The sequence below is a fragment of the Podarcis tiliguerta genome (genome assembly GCF_965153285.1).
Source record: "Podarcis tiliguerta genome assembly, chromosome: 16".
Lineage (NCBI taxonomy): Eukaryota > Metazoa > Chordata > Lepidosauria > Squamata > Lacertidae > Podarcis > Podarcis tiliguerta.
The window spans coordinates 41,037,673-41,063,624 of NC_139549.1; the positions used below are offsets into that span (position 1 = coordinate 41,037,673).

The following is a 25,952-nucleotide window of genomic DNA, read 5'->3' on the forward strand; positions in this document are numbered from 1 at the left end:
CAATTGGCCTTAACTGCCCACAAGCATGAACAGCAAACGCAGCTGGAGAATGTCTGGCTCACAGGATACTGAAGGAGAGCGGGGGAAACTTTTAAGACCCAGGAGAAGACTTTGCTCTGACAAGTTCCTGAACTAGCGGGTTACACGCCATAGATTTATGGTCCTTCTACCTTTGGTTTAATTCTAGGGACTCTATGGTTTGATTAAATCCCTGCAATTTAGCCAGAGAATCACCTGAACTCGACTTCTCAGCTACAAGATGTGAAATGCTGGGGAGGAACGAGATTGCAATTCTCAAACTGTGCTGCTGCAAATAAGTTGTTTCAACTATCAAAAGGTCCCTGTGAGCCCAAAGGGTTGTATCCAATGCTTGGACCTACGCAAAGCAGTTTCACTGATGTTAATGGACCTGTTAGTCATCTCCATTAATTTCAACTGATCTACTCTGAGCAGGAGACACAACGGATACAACCCAAAGATTTTGCCCACTTCCTACTTCCTTCCAACCAGCCTCTGCTGGACAGGCAGGTGGTCCTGCCATATCTGCATTTGGTAAGCCTGGATCAGGCAGTCTCTCCTGACAAAGAGATGTTGCTTAATTGCCTGCCCTTTGTGGAGGCTGCCTACTTATCCCACCTACTTCTAAAAGGCCACAGATGGCTGTTTCACTTATATATGAGAAAAATCTTCCATAAATTAAAAAATCTTCACGTGAGTCCTAAACCACAGAGCTGGCCCCTGGAAATCCACTCTGGGTAGGGAACACAGCAATTCACCTGCAGCCTCCGCCACCCAGAAGTCTCTCTGCGCAGCAGCCACCTGCCTCAGCTCTTGATGGCCTACAGTGGAAAGCTTCTAACAATGATGGCAGTGAATAGGCAGGTTGACATGGAGGCACAGTTTGTTGGTTAGTGGAAATAAAACAAACTTACCAAAACTCTGTCCCCCATTTTGAGTTCTCTTTCTCCTTTCTTCAGAGAGCCAGCTTCAGAAAGGTTTGATATGGATTCGCTTGCCGTTTTGGAAAGATTGGTAATTTGAGAAGCGGGGAGTTCCTTAGCAGTAGGAGGCGATGTCTTGTGGGGAATACCTGTGGGGGGCAGGTGCGCTGCTGCAGAAGGTGAAGACACGAGGCTAGCAGCTGACACAGAGGTTGGCGAAGTTGCCCGGGAAGCAGAAGAGGCCTGCGTACCATTGGCTTCATCCTCAGTCACTACTTTCCGTGTTAGCTTAGAGGGTCTCGTAAAAATTCCCCTTAGAGGCTCGCACTGGAAATAGCGAACGCCAGCCACAGAGCCATCATTCTTGCCAATGGGCTCGTCCAAAACAATCCCTGCCCACTGTCCAGGAGCAAATTGTGTTTCTCCCAGGAATTGGATAAAACCAGGCTTATTCCCATTGACCCAAACACGCTCCCCGATTCTGAAGTCATCCACAAACTCATCCTGTGCTTCTGAAGTGGGTGCAGTTGCTGTCTTCTCACAGGCTGCTGTCTTTTCTGATGGGGCTAGAACCAAACACAGCAGAGAGAGTCAGACATATTTATTCTGAAGCTATGTATGTCTGCTTTTGTATCCACACTTCAGTCACATCACCTCATCAGAGTTTCTAGTCCCGTCAGACCAATAAGGACCAGGTTATACAGTCAGGTCAGTATAATGCAGTGTTGGCTGGAGGTCAACCCCCCACCTCCCTGTGAAATGAGAGGATATCATGTCCCAAAGGTTTGGAGGGGAGCTGGGAGAACACACACACACAAAGACACAACCAAACATCCAACTGACTCCTGTTTTTGCAAAACACCTTCAGAAATTCACCCCATTACATGGCAGCTATTAAAAATAAGCATGCATCAGAAATGTGCACCATTACATTTTTATCAGAAAATGTTAAAAAAGGAAAAGCCACACCCCTCATCTTCCTTACCAGGAGCAGCTGATGCAGCTATTTTCAGTAATGTGCCTCCAGGCTTGCTGATTTTGGTGGGGGCCTTAAGCCCACTCGGTTTTAACATACTCATCTTCTTGTCAGCGTTTGATCCCCTCTTGTCTGCAGTAACTATCTTTTCCCAAACATGGATGCAATATGGGTTTCTACGCCGTTTGCCTCCAAGTTAAACCTGTGTATATATTAGAGAAACAAAAAATTAAAGATAAAATGTACTTTTTGCTCTTAAAGTACATTTTGTAAAGGACTTGTAAAGAAACTTCTGGGCACAAAGCCCACCAGCCTCAAAAGAATAAAGGAACATTTGCAGGACAAGGTTGGCTACTGCGACATTGGAAGCCTATTTCATATTAAAAACAAGTTGATTTTTTTGAAACTTTATTTCCACATTTCATCTAAAGGTTGCGCGCGGGGGGGGGGGGGGGAGAACAGAGCCCTTTATGACATTACTAACATTACCATAGAAAATATTCCGCTATTTGAGATGTTCAGACAATTCTATGTATTTATAAAGTGCTGTGACATTGCAGAGCAAAACGCACCAGCAAGCAAAGGGGAGTAAAAGAGTGGAGGGGGGTGGGGTGGGGAGGGAGATGGCACATGAGGCCTGTAGAGGAATCAAGGCTTTTAAAGAGCTGAACAAAAGCAACAACAAAACTCACGATGCGTTGCTTAGCATAGCAGTATCCCTTGGCAGCTAATGAAGAGACACCCGCCTCTTCTCTCCGGGAATTCCTGGCTGAAGATCACAAGACATTCCACAGGCCCCCCTCCAGTCCCCCAGCACCGCAGCCAGAGCTATAAAGGAGGCTCCTCCTCCTCCTCCTTCCCAGTTTCTAGGAAAAGTGAAAAGTGGCTTTGATTTAGAGGCCCACTAAGGCTTTACAGAAGGAAACAAGGGGCAATATTATTTTTCCTAAATCAATTTTAATCAAGCATTCCTCACTACGTGTTGAGGACTGGCTTCCTTTAACTGCAACAAGAAGGCAGCGTGTTGTTTCTTTTAAAAGCTTACAACGCACTGGTGATCTAAATGTATCTTTGGCTGTTTGTCAACACACAACGTACGCCAAAAGGTCCTTGAGAGAGGCGTCATTTGGTTACAGATGGTGGAGGTGAGAACAATTAAATCACCTACAAGGAGCACTTAGAGGAGGCAGAGAAGTTTTGAAATGGTTTCGAAAAAGCAACTTGGTTGCTCAACTGTTTTCTCAGAACTTGACATACAGGTTATGGAATGCAGATCCTGGTCTACAGTGGGCACAGAGTGTCCTGGCAGCAGCACAAGTCTCTGAGCTTGCAGCATTTTTAGGTCATCCTCTAGGACTGCTAGCAATACTCTGGCCTGGCATGGAAATGTATTATAAGAGGACAGAATGCTCCTCAGTAGGAACAGAAGCAAACTCTGCACACATCTTCCACTCCTCTTGCCCCCAGATGGGTTTCAAACTTTTGTTTGAATATTTATTGGGAAACAAAAACAGGCAGCTTCTTTTACCATTTTGTGCAATGTTCAGGGACTTGCTGCTGTTAAGCACAAAATCTGGATCAGAGCCTCCCAAACCGTCCTGGGACTTTTCCTCTCCTCTTTCGGCACCCTTATGTCCCATTATATCTGTCTGCATGACCCTCACTCCATCAACTCTGTGGCCCTCAGCTGCCCTGTTCTCTTTAGATGACCCTGTTCTTCTTGCTGTCCTCCATAGCAATATGCCCACCGCCAAAAGCTAACTGTAACGTGCTACCTCTCTTATCATTTATTTTATTTAAAACATTTAGTTCCTGCCTTTCCATTAAGATGCCTGAGGCAGCTTACGATAGGAGTTAAAGTAAGAAATTCAGAAAGTAAGACATCAGGAGACAGCACATTAAAAACTAAAAAACTAGACAGCTTTAGCCACCCGTGGTTTGGCTGCTAGCAAGGCAGGCTAGCCATCCTGACTCGGTGCAATTCAGGGGGCAGCAAAGGAGGGGGCTGTGGGCTCAGCTTGAGGAGGCTTGCCTGGTGCCCAACCTCTTTATTCCCCAAGGCATTTTGTATTTTGAAACATTGGAAATGAAGTGTTTGGCTTTGCTACTTTACTTGTGTGTTGCATTGATTGTTATTTGGTACTTTTAATAGGTTTACTGTATTTTTTTGCTTTAAGTATGCTGTAAAATCATAAATTATAATGGAATTTATATACCAAAAATAAATATGTTAGCAGAGTTTGAAGGACAGGCCTCCCCGCCCCAACCCTGCTTTGTGCTTTCCCTTAGTATTGAATTGTATGCTCTTTGAGGCAGGGACCCATCTTCTTTTGCTTATGTTATTCTGTGAAGTGACGCATATACCAAGAAAGCCCTATACAAAATAATATTAACGTCAGGGCTTGGGTGTGCATGGATGACCTGGTGATGAGCGGGGGGGCAGGAGATGTTTACGGGGGCGCCAGAGTTCCACAAGTGCCTCCTACCCCACCACAACAAGAAGTGAGGAAAGGTAGCAGCAGCCAGGACCCCAGCTTTGGGGGGGCGCTTGGGAGAGAGAGAGGGGCAGCTTCCTATTTCACCTACAGTGGCAAAATGGACTGTGCTGCCCCTGCCTCTGGCCACAGTGTGTTCTTGGTTTATGATGCTGGCTTGCTAGGGAGCTACAAACCAGGGTACTGGATCTGGCCATCACAGGTAGGTAGCCTAGTTTTAATGGCAGCTCTCTGGTCCATTTCTCCCCCTCACACCAGGGGAGGAGCACAGCGGGCGCACCCAAGCAACAAGCACCAGCACATTGCCCATTAAGCTCCAACAATCCTGGCTTGCCCTGCTGCAAGAAGGCAGTCAATGGGTGAGTTGCGAGATCGGCCACTTGTTAATAGAGTGCACAGAGTGACAAGGGAAAATGGATGAAAAAGGCCTTTAAAAGCATAAGAGAATTTACAGATGGTCCCCCAAAACAGATTCTCCATGTGGAGGAAGGGGAAGCACTTCTATTCCCTGGTATTTCACAGGCCCTTAAAAGCCACAATTCATTTAGTCTAATGCCAGCAGTGTTAATCCCTTCAGCTAAAGCACCCCCTGAAACCCTTCAAATGATAATTCCAGCAGATTGACCACAAGAAGTGCTTATGGGGCGAGGAGAATAACTGGCATGCAGAGCATTAACAGTTCATCTGCTAGGGAAATCAACAAGAGAATAAACCATAGCCCAGTCACAAGGAAAGGGGAGGAACTTAAGCAGCAATTGATTTCCATTGATGCTTATATGGCTATCAAGGAAATTACAGGGCTAAAATGAAACCTTATATTCAGAATCTCAGGTTTTCCCCTCAAATTCCCTTTAGAGGGTCCAAACTTTAGATGTTGTGCATGGTAACCCGCATTCTACAGCCTTATTTTAATTGAATGTCAGTGTTCAGGATAAATGCCCCTCACTATCTCATTAATTCTAAGAGCACAGCAGCAATCCTATGGAGTCAGGCCAAAGGTCTCTCTAGGCCATCTGACAATCAGCAGCCAGCACCAGATACAAACAAAAAGCAGTTGTCTCCATACACTTTCCTTGCAGCTTTGAGAAACCCAAAGTTCAGGGACATGTTGAACAAACCCAGTAATCCTTGTTTAAGCATAACAGAATCAAAGGTCTGAAGAGGATCCAAATACCATCCAACCCTCTCTACGCACTGTCCCATTTCTCATGACCCTTCCTTGCAGCCCTTTCACACATTACCTCACATCCTCAGTATTATTGAATATTAAAAGGAGCAAAGGTTAGCATAAGCTCCAAGACCAGGGACTGATTATTAATACATTTATATCCCACCTTTCACTTCAGTGAGCCCAAGGAGGTGTACCTGGTTCTCCTCCTTCCTGTCCTCACAACTGCCCAGTGGCAGTAGACAATAACTGGCCCAAGATTCAAACCCGAGCCTCTCGTGTCCTAGTCCAGGGGTAGGCAAACTAAGGCTCAGGGGCTGGATCCGGCCCAATTGCCTTCTCAATCCGGCCCACGGACAGTCCGGGAATCAAAGCCATTTTGCCAAAAGCTTTGCTTTTGCATCATTTAGCCAAACTGCCCATTTGCTTTTCTATTTTCTTTTCATATGTTTCCCTTCTCTCCCTCACCATCTCACTTTCCCTAAGCTGCCAGTTTTCTTACATGAAATAAGCCTGCTTTTTTGTTTAAACACAAGGCAACATTTAGAAATGCCACCCTGTCCTGGCAGTCCGGAATGATGCCGTCTAAGGAGAGCTTTGTCAAGTGATCTTGCTGAACATACAGATCAGCGCAGCAAGCAAAACACCAACAAAATCTTTCAGCAGGCTGCCTGGTGTCGGGGTTAGGCTGTTGTTGTTCTTTAATACATTTGTATACCAACCTACACCCATAGGTCTCAGGATGGTTCACAACATAAAAGTATAATACAAAAAACACAAAATACATAACAAAAGTAAGAACAAAGACAACCCAGTAACTCCCCCTTCCACAACACATTTAAAAGGGCATCGGATGTCAATCAGCCAAAGGCCTGGCTGATGAAGAATGTTTTCACCTGCATGGGGGGGAGAGCATTCCTTGGGCGCCACTGCAGAGAAGGCCTGTTCTCATGCTGCCACCCTCCAGACCTTTCATGTGGGCGCACACAAAGAAGGGCTTCATAGGGTGACCTCAGGGTCTGGGTAGTTCATATGGAGAGAGGTATTGGGGTCCTGAGCCATTTAAGGCTTTATAGGTCAAAACCAGCACTTTGAATTGGGCCCAGAAACTAATTGGTAGCCAATGCAGTCAGGCCAGAATCAATGTAAGATGCTCAAGCCATCTTGCTTGATGCTCAAGCCAGTGAGCATCAATGTGAGATGCTCAAGCCAGTGAGCAACCTGGCCACTGAATTCTGCGTTAGCTGAAGTTTCTAAACCATCTTCAGAGGCAGCCCTACATATATCACATTGCAGTAATCTAACCTAGAGATCACCAGAGCATAAGATAACAGCAGTTAGGCCAGGCTTCCTCAACCTCGGCCCTTCAGATGTTTTTGGCCTACAACTCCCATGATCCCTAGCTAGCAGGACCAGTGGTCAGGGATGATGGGAATTGTAGTCACAAAACATCTGGAGGGCTGATGTTGAGGAAGCCTGAGTTAGGTTATTCCTGTCCAGATAAGGGTGCAGATGGCTACGAGCTGAAGTCACTTTCATTAGCTTTTTCAACTTCATAGAATTATAGAATTATGCATCTCAGTTTTGCTTATCAAACCCACAAGAACATAATGCACCAAATGGATCACTGAAAACAGCTTGATTCAGGTACCTTGAACACTTATGTTGACCATGATACCTGGGGTCAGAGGAAGTAATGCTGCTGTTCAGATTCAGCTGATTTCTTTGTGATGATAAGAAGCGGGTGGTTTGTTTTTTAGAATGTCTCATCTCCTTAGCTTTGGAACAGATTTCCTCCCATGCCAGCAGAATACTAGGGATTTTCCCACTCACCAATTTTCCCTTCACCCACTCTTTCTTCATTCAAATGCTAGTATTGAATGATAACTAGTCCAAGAGCTATACCAACTCTGTGTATTGTCTTCTCAAAGGAGTCATCAACTCCATAAACTGTAGGATAGCTCAACATCTCCTAGGCAATTAGGAAAAAGAATTGCATGAAGCTCATTTAAAAAATGCATTGAGAGTAAAACTGATTTAATACGAAAAAGAGGGATTAAAAAGGTGGAAAAAATGTGAAATACACTTTCACAAATGCATGTTAGGTCACCTAACATGTCTGAAAGAAGACAGGAAGACCAATAAAAACTACAGCCATTCAAGCCAGCTTCGACTTCGCTTAGCAAATAATGCAGCTTCCTCTCCCCACAAGTCTGTCAAGTCCAAGGCATCAAATGCCCACCAGGTGCTGTTTTTAGGGAAAAGGGGTCCACTCCCCATTGAGGTTCTCATACTATTTTCAAAAAGCAGGCAGGTCATATTCTGCTTCCCCACCCCTTCTTACGCCAGGCAGAAGAGGCACATGAAACAGGCCGTCCCCAGAACTTAACTGCTTGGTGGGCTTGCACATTAATATGTGAGAATCTAATTTTTGTCAGTCTTAATACAGTAAGGTTGGCAGTCAAAAGCAATGCTAAGTGGAAGCAAACTATTGGGAAATTAAATTTTAAGCCCAGCAACATATTACATGCACAGGAAAATATAAGACAGATGGAACTTCTCTGATACAGAAAGCAGTAGAGAGTCCAGTGTGTCCAAAGAGCAGAAGTGGAATTATTGCAGCAGGTCATATTCAGCTAAAAAGTTGCAACCTTTAAGGATTTCTGCCACAAGGCGATCTTTTGTGGAAGTAACAGCTGAACCATATGCAGAGATATGAAATAACAAAAAGTCTATTTAAAGCCTGAAGTTCTTTAAGTTACCTACCCAAACTGAGATATGGTTGCTTTATTTCTGTTATTCACAACACCAATATCTAAGGCAGCTTCCAGGGGATCAGATCCTTGAGTGGCTTGGAAAGCTTCAAGTGCTGCAGCCTGAAATTCCCTCAGCTTGTGCTCTTTAATTAGCAGCACCAGAGTGCACAGTTAAGTCCATGAGGGGGTGGGCTCTCTCCTCACTCCTGCCTTTTGTATTATGACTTCATTGTCTCTGACCTCATAGCCAAGCATTCAGGAATGTCTGCAAGAAGATGCCTTGGAATGCCACTGCTGGTCAGGCTCAGTAGAGACGAGAGGGGGAATGTTTCTCCAGCTTCTGCCATTCCAGGGAAAGGAAGGAAAAGCTCCTCGATGCTAGCCTTGTTACTGCTTTCTTTAGAAGAACAGGGGCTATAATTCCCAATATATTACTTATATATTCATAGAATCATAGGCTTGTAGAGTTGGAAGGGACCCCAGGGTCATCCAGCCTGACGCCCCTGCAATGCAGAAATCTCAAACATGACAGGTGGCCATCCAACCTCTGCTTAAAAACCTCCAAGGATGGAGAGTCCACAACGTCCCAAAGGAGACCGTCCCAAGGGATTCCGTTAGAATCTCCTTTCTTGTAACTTGAATCCATTGGTTTGGGTCCTAGCCTCCAGAGCAGGAGTCCCTCCCCACCTTCCCAGGGGCACCTTGAAACCTGTGTGCCCTAAGGGAAGGCAGAAGATAGGAAGCCCAGGTGAGTTTGTGTCATCAGCTCCTCAAGATCATCAGCTGGCCTGAGAGGACTCTGTTGTTCTACATAAGTATTTTTAAAGTGTATTATGTCTTGAGTGCTTGACAGAAAGGCAGCATTAATGAAAGCTAGTCTGGGGCTTGTTGACTAAAAAGCAGGATATGAATGTTTAAAATAAATAAATGGTTATACAATATTGTTGCGTATGGTTATAACACAGGAAAGTATTTTTTCCTGACAGAGGGAAACAAGTCAAAACAACAAACCTACTGCACTTCTACTATAACGTCTGCAATAATGAAGTCGATATATTTGCTCTTGCCTGTCGTCACACAGTAGTTCATGTGAGTGTGAACTACAGTGTGAAAAGTGGTGGCTGCAGCAGTCTGCTGGCTCTTTCCCCTGCCAGCCGCAGGGGCCCTGTCCCTGGGAACCAGATCCACAGGCTGGCCAGTGCCTCTATTGGCTACCTTCTTCCTTTCTCAGCCAACCTAGGGATCCACTGCCACCACCAATTAGCATGAGGAGTTGGCAAGGGCAGAAAGAGGAGCCGCATGGAGAGGAGGAGGCCTCCAAAAGTGGTGACCACTTGGCCTCAGAATCTGCAGGAGTGGCAGAAAGAGGAAGGTTGAAGAAGTTCTGATGGGTGGAGTGGGGAGGGTGAGGGGAGGGAACAGAGGGAGGGGTCAGTGGGCCCAAGGAGGTATGCACCTGTAGACAATGACAATGACAACTGAATGACTGACAGAAGCCTGAGCACAGTGGATCAACACCAGCTGATGACATGGCTCCCCAAATCTCTTTTCTGATGAGAGCAGCTTTTGCATCTCATTTGGAAACCAAGGACCCAGAGTCTGGAGGAAGAATGGGGAGGCACACAATGCCAGCTGCTTGAAGTCCAGTGTGAAGTTTCCACAGTCTGTGTTGATTTGGGGAGCCATGTCATCAGCTGGTGTTGTTCCACTGTGCTTCATTAAGTCCAGGGTCAACGCAGCCGTCTACCAAGAGATTTTGGAGCACTTCATGCTTCCTTCCACAGACGAGCTTTATGGGGATGCTGATTTCATTTTCCAGCAGGACTTTGTCACCTGCCCACACTGCCAAAAGTACCAAAACCTGGTTCAGTGCCCATGGAATTACTGTGCTTGATTGGGCAGGAAACTCGCCTGACCTGAACCCCATAGAGAATCTATGGGGCACTGCCAAGAGAAAGATGAGAGACATGAGACCGAGCAATGCAGAAGAGCTGAAGGCTGCTATTGAAGCATCCTGGTCTTCCATAACACCTCAGCAGTGCCACAGGCTGATAGCATCCATGCCACACTGCACTGAGGCAGTAATTGATGCAAAAGGGGCCCAAACCAAGTACTGAGTACATATGCATGCTTCTACTTCTCAGAGGTCCAATATTGCTCTTTTTTCAATCCTTGTTTTGCTGATTTCATTTAAGATTCTAATTTTAGAGATTGTTAATTTGGGGTTTTCATCAGCTGTACGCCATAATCATCACAATTATAACAAATAAAGGCTTGACATATCTTGCTTTGCATGCCATGAGACTATCTCATATATTAGTTTCACCTTTTAAGTTGAATTTCTGAAATAAATGAACTTTTCCACGATATTCTAATTCTCCGAGTTTCACCTGTAAGCCATCTATACTCAGCTATCTACATACCTGAGGTGCCACCCTCACTGCACTTTTATCAGATCCTGCCCTTTAGAGACAGTTTAGGTGTTCTTTCCCCAATATTAACGGTGACTTGATATTTCAGCATCTGCCCTTAGGTTCTGAATAGTTCCCCCCATTTGATGCTGCCAACTCTTCTGCTACTTAAAAACGAATTAACATCAGCTCACTTCCTTTATTTGCAAGCAGTGCTTGCCCTTTTCAGTTCCTCTTTGCTCCTCACTTGGAGGAGTGGCGTGCAGTTTCCTAAGTTTATCAAAGAAAAACTGAGTGCTTTTCAAAACCTTTTCCCTTTACACTAATTTTTTTTAAAAAAATCCCAACATAACCAGCGTGAAAGCAGGATAATTCACAATATAAAGTTATTATTTACTGGTTCAGTAACTAACAAAAGTTTTTATGCAGTCAGAAATTTAAAAAGATGTAACTGAAATTAAAATGTTTATTTTTTAAAAAACAAATTTGATAAACATTTTTGTAATAAATCCTCAAAGAACTTTGCAAAATTAATTTTCTTAGTGCAACACAAATAAACGGCATTTGGATGGTTTTATAACATGAATCTTTCATACAAGCTACACAAGCTACAAATTTTATCCCTCTAAGCGGATCCAAGAGCTCCTCGGAAGCTTACCAGGGGTTTCTCAGTGTAGAAACAAGTCATGGTTAAAAGCTCCTCTTAAAAATAGCTTGATCACAACTACAGAGCCCCCCTGCAGCAAATAGCTGCAAACAGGATCCTGAGCATGTTCTAAGACGAACACAGCTCAGACAGAACATGTCTTGAAATTCCTGCTGTTTGCAGAAATGCTGCAACAGATGTACACGAGCAAACTGATGTGGAAAGAATTCCATGGCGGTAGATAGTTTAGGAGATCACTGGTCTAAGGCAGTAAAATTTGCACACTGCATTAGCCAACAGCTCACAACACACTGTTATATCCTGAGTTATGGCATGCAGATTTGGACACAACAACTTGGTTTATGCATTACATTAAACTACAGTTAAAATAATGGTATAATGTGATCAAGCAGCACGCTGGTGCCCCAAACTCCATGTTATATTTGTTGTTATGTGGAACATGGGCTTGTGGTTTGTTTCTCTCCAAACAAACCACAAATGAAAGCCAAGGTTTATCTGGACAGAAAAAAACCATGAGTCCAAATTCCATGAAACAACAAGCCGGACTCTGGATTGTTTCCTCCCCATTGCAGCAGCAGCAGCAGCAACAGAAGCAGGAAAGGAGTGAAGAGCAGACTCTGAGCACCAGCACAGGGCAAAAAAAATGAAGTCAGGAGAAAAGATCAGACTTCTCCATTTTTAAAACTCAAATTTTTAACAGCTGATATAGCAACAGCCAGTAATAATACCACAACTAATGAAGATGCTTGTTAGTAAGTTAGGGTTTCCATTTATTATATGTCTTCTGCTATTATTCCAAAGCAGGAACCTCCAGATTCTTTCTAGAACTGTAGTTCATTATATATAAACCACAGAGTAACTGGAGGATTTACATATAACGTAAAAATGTATGTGGAGCCAGGACAACAAAGAAGATAGTCATACACTGAATCCACCCAGCATGTTGCCTCCAAATGGGAATTCTGAGCAGACAAAGCCACAGTCTTAAATATTCCGCTTACTGTACAATCTTCTGTCTGCTAAAGATGGGGGGGGGGGGGAGAGTCTTAATACTGAAGCTGTTTTATGCTACCATAGGTCACCCTAGGCCTGCTTGTACAAGAACTATTTTTTGGGACAAACAAAGATACAGTACATACAGTACATTCAAATAGGTAAAGGTAAAGGGACCCCTGACCATTAGGTCCAGTTGTGGCCGACTCTGGGGTTGCGGTGCTCATCTCGCTTTACTGGCCGAGGGAGCCGGCATACAGCTTCCGGGTCATGTGGCCAGCATGACTAAGCCGCTTCTGGCGAATTAGAGCAGCGCACGGAAACGCCGTTTACCTTCCCAGTGGAGTGGTACCTATTTATCTACTTGCACTTTGACGTGCTTTCGAACTGCTAGGTTGGCAGGAACAGGGACCGAGCAATGGGAGCTCACCCCGTCGTGTGGATTCGAACCACCGACCTTCCGATCTGCAAGTCCTAAACTCTGTGGTTTAACCCACAGCGCCACCCTATATTCAAATTGCTATGTGTTAAATCTCTGTGCAACATCTCAAAGAGGCAAACTCTTTAAAATGTACCATCAAAAGATATATTCTAAGTCATAGAAAAACAGTAAAACTTTTTCATGGTACATCTAAGAATGCCTGCATTAAGACATTCAAAAGCATGGCATGAACTAGAGAGGTGAAGTATGGGAACAATCCACCAAGCATTTCTCCTATGCAAGCCCCATTGAAACAAATGGCTCATTCATTCAAATGTTTTGTTTTTGCTCAAGTTCCATTTATCATTGAGGGGCCTGAGTAGGAAACACTCTCATTTGATGGCAGCCTACGTCTTACATTTACAACCCCAATTAAATTAAACAGATTTGTTCTCATACCACCGGATGGATCCGGAGATGCTTACTGGGATGCACATGGACACCACTGCCCTCCAGGAGACGAACAATTTTTTCATCGAAATGCGCATTCCTATTTGGGCACATTTTAGAACACACATCGTAATACAAGTATCTGGAAAACCAAAAACTGAGCATTGAACAAATACTTTTCTTTTTTATACACGATATGAAAAAAAGAATCAGAAAGTTAAAGTAGAATATTATTTTTAACAGCACTTGAAAAATTATGAAAAAATAATAAAATGCACTTTTACCCCATGTAGGAACTATTCTCCTGATCTGTTGTTGTTTTAACTTAATTTTTGATACTGGCATTAAATTAATTTTGAAAAATTAACTTTGAGGTTATCAACCTCCTGCCTGCCTTTCAGCTACCCATCTAGGACTACTATTACAACATACATGGAGAGCCCAGTGGCACACAATTGCTTTGCACCCAGGAGCAGCCATTGTAGCCCCAAACAGCTGCAAGGGGAACTTATGGCTGGTGTGAAGCGCTCTGCATGCCTTGCAGCCAGGCTGGCAACTGAAGGGAGCCAATCAGCCTCGCCGGGCCCTTCTGCTCTACCACTGAGCTACTGCCCTTCCCAACATATAGGATACCCTCTTGGTGGGTGGCATTTTCTGTCCTGAAGCCCAAAGTCGGATAGGCTGTGCCCCCCCCCCCCCAGCAGCCAGGGGAGGTTCATCATATCCTTGCTGTGGTAGACCTCAGCAACCGTCAACCTGGCTGTTGAAAAAAAGCTCATCAGCCAGCAGGTAGGCTGGTAGATAACATGGATTCATGCCCAATGCCTATCCTAAGAAAGCTGTGGCCTACTTTTATCCAACTCAGATTGTGCTTGTCTTCTATTAATACTTCTTCCCACACCCCTCCCAGATACGAGGTGCATGGGTCCACAATATGGCATTCTTGGTTAGTTATGTGCAAACCAGAGACGAATAAAACTTGATCTTGGCAGCAGATACAGACACACAGTGCAAGAATATGCAGAACACAGCATGCTCAAAACTTTGCCAAAAACTGTTAATGCAAAACTTTGCCATTAATGCAAAACTTTGCCATTAACTATTCCTCAATAGAACATATCCGTGGGTGCTAAATTCTTGTGTCTGATTAATGTTAGGATTTAATTAGGACCGGTATGTGGAATAGCTAGACCCAAGTGTGGTATCAGGGGTAATAAGGTGTGATAGAACCACTCATCATCCTCTGTAACACCACATGTAAAAGCAAGTTAAGCAGGCACACTTCCTGGGTTGTATATTGGACATTATAATCCTAACCCAATCAGCAAGTGTTAATGAAGTCAGACAGACTTCTTTGTGAGATGACCACATGGGGGAAATAAACAACAAGGGAGTTCAGAGCAGAGGGAGTTCAGTGTGTGTTCCCACTACACAGGATCAAAGGAAATGGGTGTGAGAATGCAAATGTGAGGCCTCTCCACGTGTTAGAAAAGGAGATCTTAGAAGTTATGAAGTTAAGAGTTGGGAGTGATCTAACCAGGAAGCAGGGATGAAGGGCTTGGCTGGGATGTATGCTGCAGAGCAAGAGAGGCTGCAGAGAGGGATGCCGATACTGCTACTACAACCAGCGTTCGAATTAGGCAGGTGCCAGGTGCATTATTGGCCACTTGCAACCAAGTGAAGACACCCCCACCATCTAGAGGCACATGCCTGGGGGGTCATTGGAGATCGACTATTTTCACACACTAATACCCCATTCTGTATAATTTTATCAGTTGTGCTTTATCTGCACAATCAGAATGAATTTTAGAAACCAAAATGCTTTTTCTGTGCCACCTGAGCAGGAGCAGTGAACGTTATAGTTAATTGTTGTAGCTTGTCTTCACTTACCCCACCCCTCTGCCCTGCTCAGTTGTCAAGAATATCCCTAAATTATGAATGGTCCATGTCACCATTAAGAAAAAGAGGTCAAAATAGGCTAATATATATGTAGACTGGCTCTGGATAAAGTGACTTTCTTTTTTAAGTTCTCAAAGTTCTTAATCTAACTCAAGGTTGTCATCTGTGACTTGCCATTATTTTTATTTATTATAGTTTAGTAATTTTTTTGTAATTGATAATCGTAAACTGTTTGATTATTATTTGCTGATATTTAATTTACTGTTTACTATTAAATTCTAATGGATAATAATACTTTTATTATTCATATCCTGCCCGTCTGGCTGGGTTTCCCCAGCCACTCTAGGCAGCTTACAGCATATATAAAACGTTGTAAAACATCAAACATTAAGAACTTCCCGATACAGGGATTACTGAATATTGCTTTATTTGATATAAGTGATTTATTTTAAAGTTATTGTGACTTTTTTTATTGGATCAGATTATTATTGTTTGACTTTTTAATGTTTTTATATTTTAGTCCCTTGCCTAATCATAGCAGCATTTAATTCATTCCAACAAGAATATGAAAACAGTTCCTCCTTCCGGCAAAATCCAGCTATCTGCCTATTGTGCTTGCTTTAACAACAATATGAAGTCTCTATAATTATTATATTTATTTACTGCTGAAGACAGTGTTCATTGCTCTTATTTTATCCTCACAATAACCCTGTGAGGTAATTTAGGCTCAAGGCCACCCAGTGATCTCTCTCAGCCCACGGCTACAGCCCAGTCAGGATGGCTCTCTCTTTGCCCAGGCACATAAACACAAAGACTTCCCAAGTATCTGGGTAGTTTGAACTTTATTCATCAACAACTTTTGAAGTTGATATTAACAAACATAAACGGGGGGGGGGGGGGGACACATCTCTCTAAAGACCCTGTTGTATCCTTGAGCACTTTAAAAAACAAGTGGACATGGAAAACACCCGCAGGCACAACCATTTGCACATCTGAATAGATTAAACATGTGCAAAGGTACCAGCCAGCCTGTAAGTCAGTTAAGAAATAGTCTTCCTTGTATCATCTCCAAATACTAAGGTTTGCTTTTTGGTCCTGTCTTTCCATCTTCAATTTTGCAGCAATGAAGGCAACAACGTGTGTTTTTTCTCCGATTCTCAGGACTGGGAATCATATATTCTTTTTCTCTAAAGAGTAATGGGTTTGGAAGCTCATGGACATGGATAAAATCAATGAGAAAAGATTTTAAATCTCATTGAGTTATGAGTGTTGCCCAGCCCTGGTGTGAGCCTCCAAAAATATCTACAGTATATGCAGGAGCGGCAAGCTGTGACACATTGGAAGGCTGCCTGACTTCTGCAGGCCTCCACTTTGTGTTTTTGTTTTTTTAAAAAAACACTTTGTGTGGTTTTTTAAAAAACATTCTGGACTGCTGTAGATGGTTGATGATGGGTCTGTAAAGTAATCTTTGTGCTATTTCAAAACAGCAACTTGAGAAAATTCCCACCTTTTATTAACAGGGGAGGTAAAACAGCAGATGTTTTTAAAAGTCTAAGACTTGCAGAAAGTAAAGTGTGAGCTGCTAACACCAGTTCAATTTGAGAGAATCTGCCGCCATTGTTGCTGCTTTGTGGATGCTGTCACACAACCCAGATAAGGGAGGCTTCAGCCTCCGGAGGCGAAACAGGCTGGGCCACCTTGCATGGTTTTTGTCCGCAGGTCCTACAACCTATATATTTGTTATGCTCCTATCCAAACCTTCCTCCAAAGAATTCAAGTGTGGCATTTCAAACACACCACAGTCCTCTGGGGTAGCAATTAGCTCAGGACCACCTAGTAAGCTTCACTGCTGAGTGAGAATTTAAAGCAGGAATGGGAAACCTGTGGTCCTCCAGAGGTTCTTAGACTATAATGCCCATCCTCCCCAACCACTGCTCATGCTGCCTGGGGCTGATGGGAGATAAGAGTCCAAAATCTGGAGGGCCACAAGTTCCACACCCTTCAGTTAAATTCAAGTTTCTCATAACCAAGCTCAGCCCTCTAGCCACTAGATCACAGTCTGCACATCGCCATAACCCTGAAACAAGCCATGAGTGGAAGCCAAGGCTAATTCTTGGCTTATTGCTTGTGAGTTTTGGAAGAAACAAGTGTTGGTTTGCACATAACTCTAAGCCAGCACTATAGTTTGTTCCCTCCCAGCTCAGGTGCAATCTCAGCAGCATAAAACCAGAAGCCATGGTTTGCCACAAACCAGGCCCGTGGCCCTCAGAACACTTACTTTATTCAGGAAGTCCTCCCATTGCATTCAGATATTTTCTCTGGGATAAGGCCTATCAGGATTATGTAAATCAGGGGTGTAAATTTGAATCAGGTAACCTCCTTCAACTTGCCAGAGACAACTTACCTAGTATATGGAGAAGACTGCTGGCAAGACAGTACAAAAGAACAGTCCAACACATTTGTTGTGACACAAGCTTGTACAAAGCGGAGTCTCCTTCAGGGATGGGGGATCTGTGGACCCTCCAAATGTTGTCAGATCTCAACTTCCATCAAACCGAGCCAACCTGGCCAATGGTTAGAATTGAAGGGAGGTGGTCCAGCACCACCTGGAGGCTCAATGGCCCCCCCAATCCACTTCATCAAAGGCATACTGCTACAAGACGCGACATCATGTTTGCTGTAAGAGACTAATGTGACTACCCCTCTTGGAATTTCTCAAGACACTAAATCAGGGCAGGGGTAGTGAACCCTTGGTCCATGTGCAATTTTTAGTGGGGCCCAAGCTCCCGCCTTTGTCCATGGAGTTTTCTTGGCAGGGATACTGGAGTGGCTTGCCAGTTCCTGCTCCAGGTGGATCACGTTTGGTCAAAACTCTCCACTATGACCTTTCCATCTTGGGTGGCCCTGCACGGCATAGCTCATAGTTTCTCTGGGTTATTCAAGCCCCTTCACCACAGCAAGGGAGTGAACCATGAAGGGAAAATGACAAACCTAGACAGCATCTTAAAAAGCAGAGACATCACCTTGCCAACAAAGGTCCGTATAAGTTAAAGCTATGGTTTTCCCAGTAGTGATGTATGGAAGTGAGAGCCGGACCATAAAGAAGGCTGATTGCCGAAGAATTGACGCTTTTGAATTATGGTGCTGGAGGAGACTCTTGAGAGTCCCATGGACTGCAAGAAGATCAAACCTATCCATACTTAAGGAAATCAGCCCTGAGTGCTCACTGGAAGGAAAGATCCTGAAGCTGAGGCTCCAATACTTTGGCCACCTCATGAGAAGAGAAGACTCCCTGGAAAAGACCCTGATGTTGGGAAAGATGGAGGGCACAAGGAGAAGGGGATGACAGAGGATGAGATGGTTGGACAGTGTTCTCGAAGCTACCAACATGAGTTTGACCAAACTGCGAGAGGCAGTGGAAGACAGGAGGGCCTGGCGTGCTCTGGTCCATGGAGTCGGCCACGACTAAACAACAACAAGCTCCTGCCCTCTCATTTTGGTGGCATGGCAAAAAGATAAAAGTAGACACAGTGTTGAGGATATGAATTCCCAACCCTGATAGGAATGTGTATCTCATCCCTATCAGTCATAAAATCAATCATTTGATGAGCCAGGAGGACATGGCCTCCTGGCTGTGAGTCCTGGAAAACCTGCTTGTTCCGTGCCTTGCAGGTATTTTTCTGCCTGGCCTGGGACTGACTCCAGCTACAAAAGCTGAGGCTGCTGAACAGATTCTTGGGCTGGGGTTTTTGGGGGGGGGGCGTTGTTGCTGTTGGTTTTTTGTATCTTTCTTTTAGACCTTTTTGAGATTTATGTGGAAATTGTTCAGTTTGGTTGGGTATTTTTTAATGTTTTATTTACTGTCTGACTACTTTCATTATGTGGTAGTTATTTATTTTCTTCTTGTTGTAAGCCACCTTGACTATGGTTTGAATTGTGGAAAGGTTACATTCAAATAAAATTATATATGTTTCCATAACCTCGCCATCTGATCTGATTTGCATATGCATTAGCTCAGGAAGTGTGTGCGTGTGCATGTGAGAAAAAGAGTTGGATGTGGCCACACTGACCATTGACCTGCAGCTCCCAGAGAGCAGGGTCAAGAAGGCTGAACCAAGCCCTCAGGCCCCCTGCATCAAATTAACCCTAACATACTGATTTCCGGATGAATCCAAAGCCTTCTCCTAGGTGATTTTAAGAACATATTCTATTAATAAAAATAGCTAAAGAGCTCCATTAGTTAGGGTGAATTTTTAAATTCATTTCCCATTTCCTCCCTGAGAAAACACTCTGCAAAGTACCAGAACAGCACCTACCCCCTCACATTAGATCCAGATTTCTCAGGTTATGAACAACAGGGAAGAATAAGTCCCTTAAAGATTAAAAGAAAATTTCTAATTCTTCAGGCTTCCTTTGCATCTATAATGTCTGTTTCTAATTTAATATTCCAGCACAATTTTTGAAGAGTTTGGAACACGTCAGGAACCACTCAAGATGCAGAGCAAGCAACCAATTTAATTAGAACTTGAAACAGCTAATAAGGGTGAAGAACGAGAGGGTGGGGGATGAAGGAGATCTGTGTTCTACTGCCTTTCCAATATTCTCCTGCTCTGCATCCCAGCCCCTTGAGCAGAAACCTGTGTGGAGCTAGTGCCAGAAACAGGGCTGGCTGCCATGCTCCACAGACACCACTATCGGGCAAGAGTGCTGTTCACAGTTAACTCCTCCACTAGCCAAAAAAATGCCTCAGAGAAGCTGAGATCATCGCCCATGTGCTGCAAAAGCCCTTTTCCAGCTGAGGCAGCTGGAAACATGTTAACCCAACAACTTAGGAAATACTCCCCACAGGAACGCCAAGGGTATAAACAAAGGTGGCTTTCATGAGTCACACACCTCCCTCTGCCAATTCCCAGGCACTAAAGAACTTGCACCCTCGTTTCAACAACTAAACTGAACTGAACATTGTTCATCCTTTCAAGCAGGATATACAAGGAAAGGAGAGCAAAATAAGGGGCAAGACAAGTTTATTGACGGGGAACCAAGACGATGCTTTTTCCTCAGCCACCACCAAGCAGGATGAAAGGAACAGCATAAGAGGAGACAAACTCTTTGGCTGGTGAACACTTCAGTTTAGGGAAGGGAAGCCTGGCCATTTTGACATTGTGTGCCAAGCCCTCTAATTGCGTTAGTTCACTGCTTCCAATGAAACCCCCAAAGAAGACTGAAGTAAATTAGAGACAAATGAAGTCCCAAAATATACCTATAGTTTAACCCACACACACTTTCTGTATCTTGCTTTTTAGGGTCCACTTGCAGATGTGGAAAGACTCCAGAGCAGCTAACCCATGTCTACACAGGTTTACTCACAAGCAAGTTTCATTGAAGTTAATCACTCAATGGTCTGGAAACCAAGCGCTACAAGGCAATTGGGTATGTTTAGCCTGGAAAAGAGAAGACTGAGAGGAGATATGATAGGCCAGATATAGACTATTTAAAGTTAAGACAAAGAATGATAGGAGATGTTTGTAAGGCATCTTGTATTTCTTGGCATCTTATTCATGGCCTTTAGGATGTTAGAAATCTCCAAGAATTCTTAATGCAGAGGGGTCAGAAGGTAGCCCACAGTTTGTCAGTGGACTACCTAACAGCAGCTGGTTACTGGGATTCTTGCAAAGGAGGTAGGACTGAGTGGGCCTTGGTATGGTCCAGCAAGCCACCCACTTCTGACTTAGGTAAGAAAATGTGAATTCCATCCCCCTTTCATGTAGCATAATGGGATCATCAGGAGTTACAAGACCTTCATTAGCGGGGTGGGGTGAAAATTAACTGGTACTCAGAGGTGGGTCTATGTGTCAATGCCCATTTGCCCTATATATTTTTAATACCATTCATGAAAACATGACACATACCGTCATCAGGGATTCAGCTTATTAAGAAAACTCTACACTCATGATTTCACCAGCTCAAGGATTAAACAATGCTAGTTATTCCATGGCATGGAGGAGTAAACTGGGAGGAGGACTAGACTGAACCCTAATCAGCTTCCCTTACCTAAAATTACTAGTTAAATTATATGTAAAATACAAAGCTTTGAATGCCTTTGGTTACATTAACCCTACTTTGAAAACAGTGTGCAATTATTTTATTTAGATGTGTTTCTCTTCCAGTTATTCTAGTTGGGCAATTTAGAAATACTGTACTAAGTCAACTATGCATCCTTCCTTTATTCAACTGGACTCAAGTATCAAAACATAAAATTAGAAGAGCCGGTTATGAGTATGGTATCTCTTGGCCCCAGATACAGGCATACCAAAGCAGGCCTTGATCATAAGCCTGGTTAGGACTGACCCTTTACAGCATCACAGTCCCATAGATATCATGCTTATCCCCTTATTTCCACACTTTAATTTTCAATAATAGATCCAGCAACCCTCAGTAGAACAAAAATGTGGCCCTTGTTTGTTTTTAAAATGAAAAGCTATTACACATCTGATGCTGCCTGGGACACTAAAAACAATTTTGACAGGCTGCATGAGCTGCCATTTTACTGTTACTTTAAGAAGTACAGTGGTACCTCCGGTTACGAACTTAATTCGTTCCAGAGGTCTGTTCTTAAGCGGTAACCATTCTTAACCTGAGGTACCACTTTAGCTAACGGGGCCTCCCACTGCCGCCAGCGCGCCATTTCTGTTCTCATCCTGGGGCAAAGTTTGCAACGAGGGGCATCTACTTCCGGGTTGCGGAGCTTATTACCCAAAGCATTTGTAAGGAGGACAGTACGTAACCCAAGGCTCCACTGTACAAATAGAGGAAGCCCTTCCAACAGTAGGAAAACAATACTATCTTAAAGGAAATTAAGTCCCCTTACTTACTTTCCAACTCTGGGTCACTGCACATTTCTGGTACATTCACATAGTCAGAGGTATGACAGCAGTTAAGTATTTACAGATTTTAAAGATTAAGATACTATAGGATTAAGGCCAATATGAAAGGGACATTTAATATGCTCCCATTTACGTAACCTACAATTCCTTTTCAAACTTGAACAGAAACAAAACACAACCCTTTCATTGTACTAGACATGTGCATGCTCTCATGTGCATTCTCTCTCACAGGTAGGTAGCCGTGTTGGTCTGCCGTAGTCGAAACAAAATAAAGATTTTTTTTTATTTTGTTTCGACTTCTCTCACATTCACACACAGGATTATAATTTGCTAGATCATTTTTTACAAGGCTAAATTTACATGATGGCAGAATATGGTATGTTTTACCTGCTTTTATTTACTACAGAATCTAGTTCTCCTACATTTATTACTAAAATGTGGATTCACAGTCATATTGTAGTTTTAAAAGTCACAAAGATGCTAAAACACAAAACCTCAAAGAACAGAAGTTACAAGACGTACTTGAACTTAGTCAGAGTTATTTGATATTTTCCCCTTGCACAAAAGCTATATATACGGAGGCATGAAGAAACTTATTTGCACCATGCACAAGAGTGAGGGAGAAGCATGCCACTCTTAATTTTTTTAATCACGGGATATTTAAGCTCTAGGTGCATATCAGCAACGGAAAGATTCTTAAACCACCAAATGCTTGGCAAGGATAACTATTCTAGCCAGCTGTGCATGCAGCAAAGTCCTGGTCATGTGCTAATTTCACTTTACACACATCTCTCTCACACACCAAGCAAAGGTGATTAATCGCTTAAAATGAATCTGAAAATTGAAAAATCAGTCTCTGGTAATAAACATTGTCTCTGAGAAACAACTTAAGGGTAATATAGCATTCTAAACATGCTGTTCCTTGCAATCAAGGTATTTCCAATTGTAAAAGCATACATTCCTAGCTGCTCTATAAGGAAATCTATACAGTAATCTCAACTCTCGTGGCAGGAAGTTCTGTACTTACTCTGCTCGTTTGGCCAATGGCACTTCCACCCAACCAGTGATGTCATGCAGCAGACTGCTCACCAGTTGATTGCTGCATCTCTCCACCCAGTTCAAGTGAAACTGCCTGCCTCTCGGCTTACAAGAGCTTTTGTGTTGGAAGGAAGGGGATCAAGGAGGAAGCACCTTCCTTGCTAACAGCAGTAATCTGGAACCCTTACAGGGTCTCCAGCACAAAGCAGATGGCCTCCACCTCCCAATGCTGGTCTACCTCCGTCAGGCAAGATCGCTGCCTGGGTACCAGAGAAACCTGCTGCTGTCACCCGAGGCAAGAGCAGATCAGATGACGGAGCACAGTCTGTGTGACTCCATTAGCAGACTGACAGGCAGAGCTCAGGAATCCTTCTTCTCAGAGCCAGCCCAACCATGAGGCCAGGCCAGGCAACCACCTTAGGTGGCAGGATCCACGGGGCAGCAGATCTCGATGTTGATCTCCCACCCCTTGTTTCTGATGTAGCTCTTCCCTCGCCCCTTCTTCCTTGGCAGGGAGGGAGGCTCCATTTTGGGGTCCACGGCAGGTCCCAAAATGCTTTGGGCTGGCCCCGCTCCTCCCACCCTCCTTATGGCGGGCTGAGAGGGAGGACTTGACAGCTTGAACCCCACACCCCTCCAGACACACAGTCCTAAAGTCTGCATGGAGAACAAGGCTGGCGAAGGGGCAAGCCAGGGCTGCTCCAACTCCAGTCTGGAGAAGCAGATCCAGAGCCCGACCTATGCTCAACCTCTGCCACGCTCCTTTTGCAATCCTATTAGCTCAACAGCCATAGACGCAAGCCTCCATGCCAACTGAAAAACATAAATAGACCTAAAAATTTAACCTAAGAGTATTAAAACATCAGGGGCTCTAAATACAAAACGCCCCCCACTCCCCCAAGCTTGGCAACACCTACCAATTAACCCTTTAGTGAAGGCTGAGATCGGCTTCAGCTGCTACCTGGGGGGCAAAGAAAGCTTCTCATCCCAATCCTCTCAGGACAAATAAGAGTCCGAGCTGGAAAGCAGAGTCTGCCCCCTCCCCGCGCCTCAAATGTCATATTTTACCCCACAAAGCAATCAACCCCGGGGCTGCAAAATGAGCAGGTTATCCCTTCCAGCGACGCCCGGCAAAAGCGATCCAGGCTGCTACCACAGAAGGGGGGCGAGGATCCCCCCCCGCCCCTCCTGACAAAGAGTCTCGCGCAGCGCATCCCTCGCCCCCCCAGAAAGGGAGAGCCCCCTCCTGCTCCAACCCACCGCGCCTTCAGGAGGAGGCGAGAGCAGCCAAATCTCCCCCGCCCCAAGAATGCAAGCGATGCTGCTGCTGGGGGGGGGGGGGGCACAGCTAACAGACGGCAGAGCAACAGATCCCCCCCCCCCTCTGCGGGCGAAGCAGGCAGGGAGCAGCCGGGGAGGCGGCGGCGGGGGGGGGGGCCTTCCTCCAAGCCGAGACAAAGCAGGGGACCCCCCCGCCCGCCCGCGCATCGGAGAGGGAAGAGAGAGGCGAGCCTGGACCCCCCCCCCCCGGCCTCACCCGCCAGACGCGCCGGCAGCGCCCTCGTCTCCCTCCCGGCTCTTCCGCCTTCCTGCCTGGGCTCCGCGGGCGGGAGGAGCGGCCCGGGGGCTCCGCAAGGCGGGCGGAGACGCGGAGCCAGGCCAGCCCCGCCAATGCCGCCGCCGCCTCCTCCTCACGTGCTGCGCGCGCCGCTCTGCGCGGCTCTCGGCCTCCTTCTCTCCTTCTTCGGCCTCTCCTCCCCGACGGCTCCGCCGCTCTCTGCCGCAGGCGCGCCAGGCCCTCCTTCCCACGCCCCTGCTCCCGGCCGGAGACGAGGGCCGGCGGGCGGGCGGGGGAAAGCGCCCCGGGGACTCGGGCTCTTGGCAGCGCCTAGTTCTGCCTCGGAACTCCCTCCCGCAGGAGGGACGCAGGGATGGGGCCAGCCCGCCCCCCCCTCGGGCCGCGGACCCCGACCCCCCGGAAGGACAGCAGATCAGCTTCCCTTGGCCCTTTGACTCGGGTGTCTTGCATTCCCCCTCACCTTGGCTGGCTGGCGGGGCTGCGTTTTTGTGGCTCACCTCAGGTGCCAAAAGGTTTCGGGCCGGCCCGGGAGATGGCCGGGAACTTGGGTGGCTTTAAAAGAGGATCCGGCTAATTCATGGCGAAGGAGCCAGGGATGCCTCTGGGTGCCAGGAGGGCTCTTGCACCCGGTCCCGCTCGCGGCTTTCCCAGAAGAGAGGTCTGGTTGGCCACGGGGGGGACAGGATGCCATCGGCCTGATCCAGGTGAAGGCTCTTCTTTCATTCTGCCAAGTCAGATCTAGCCCAGGATTGTCTACACCAACTGGCAGCAACCGCACCGGGAGACGCCAGGATTGCACCTCTGGGCTCCAGCATGCAAGGCAGCAGCCGCTCTCCCACAGAGCCGGAGGCCGGCCTTCCTTCTCTCGCTTTCCTCTTTCCTCAGAGTAGCGCCCCTTTAGCTACTTAGGCTTACATCCTCAGTAAAAGTTCTATTTTTAAAAAATCCCCTTCTTTTCCCCACTTTGTTTCCTCATAGGCCCACCCAATCCTAAACATAAATTAATTAGCTATATCAATTTAACTTCTTCCCCACCCTTTCTCTCTTCCCCTTTAAAAATTCCTTCATTTTCACTTTCCTTCATAGGGAAACAACCAACCCTAGCCACATCCTATTGATTTCAGGGAGGCTTCTGTTTCCCCTACAACCTCTTTTTGTAAAGCATCCATTCCTGCTTTTCTCACAAGGAATCAGCAAGCCATATGTACATCCTATTGATTTGAATGGAATATTTTCACCGCAGACAGGCTGGATAACAAGTGGAATCTGACACA

The 25,952-nt window shown here is 45.2% G+C and overlaps 1 protein-coding gene across 40 annotated transcripts in view; it reads right to left on the reverse strand.

Annotated features, from left to right (window-relative positions):
* Positions 1–24,865, reverse strand: part of CLIP1 (CAP-Gly domain containing linker protein 1) — a 102,810-nt gene extending 77,945 nt beyond the window's left edge. For 15 of the 40 annotated variants that reach the window (XM_083418991.1, XM_083419004.1, XM_083419003.1 and 12 more), the window contains exons 1-3: positions 24,637–24,832; positions 1,927–2,119; positions 933–1,507 (exon numbers count right to left, since the gene is read on the reverse strand). In XM_083418991.1, the coding sequence (XP_083275117.1) occupies positions 933–1,507; positions 1,927–2,020 (669 nt within the window). In that variant the 5' untranslated portion in view covers positions 2,021–2,119; positions 24,637–24,832. Of the gene's footprint in view, positions 1–932; positions 1,508–1,926; positions 2,120–2,663; positions 2,943–8,346; positions 8,539–23,088 lie in introns of those variants that run through there. The other 25 variants (XM_083419010.1, XM_083419007.1, XM_083418979.1 and 22 more) reach the window with 13 other exon arrangements.
* Positions 24,866–25,952: the final 1,087 nt, after the last annotated feature.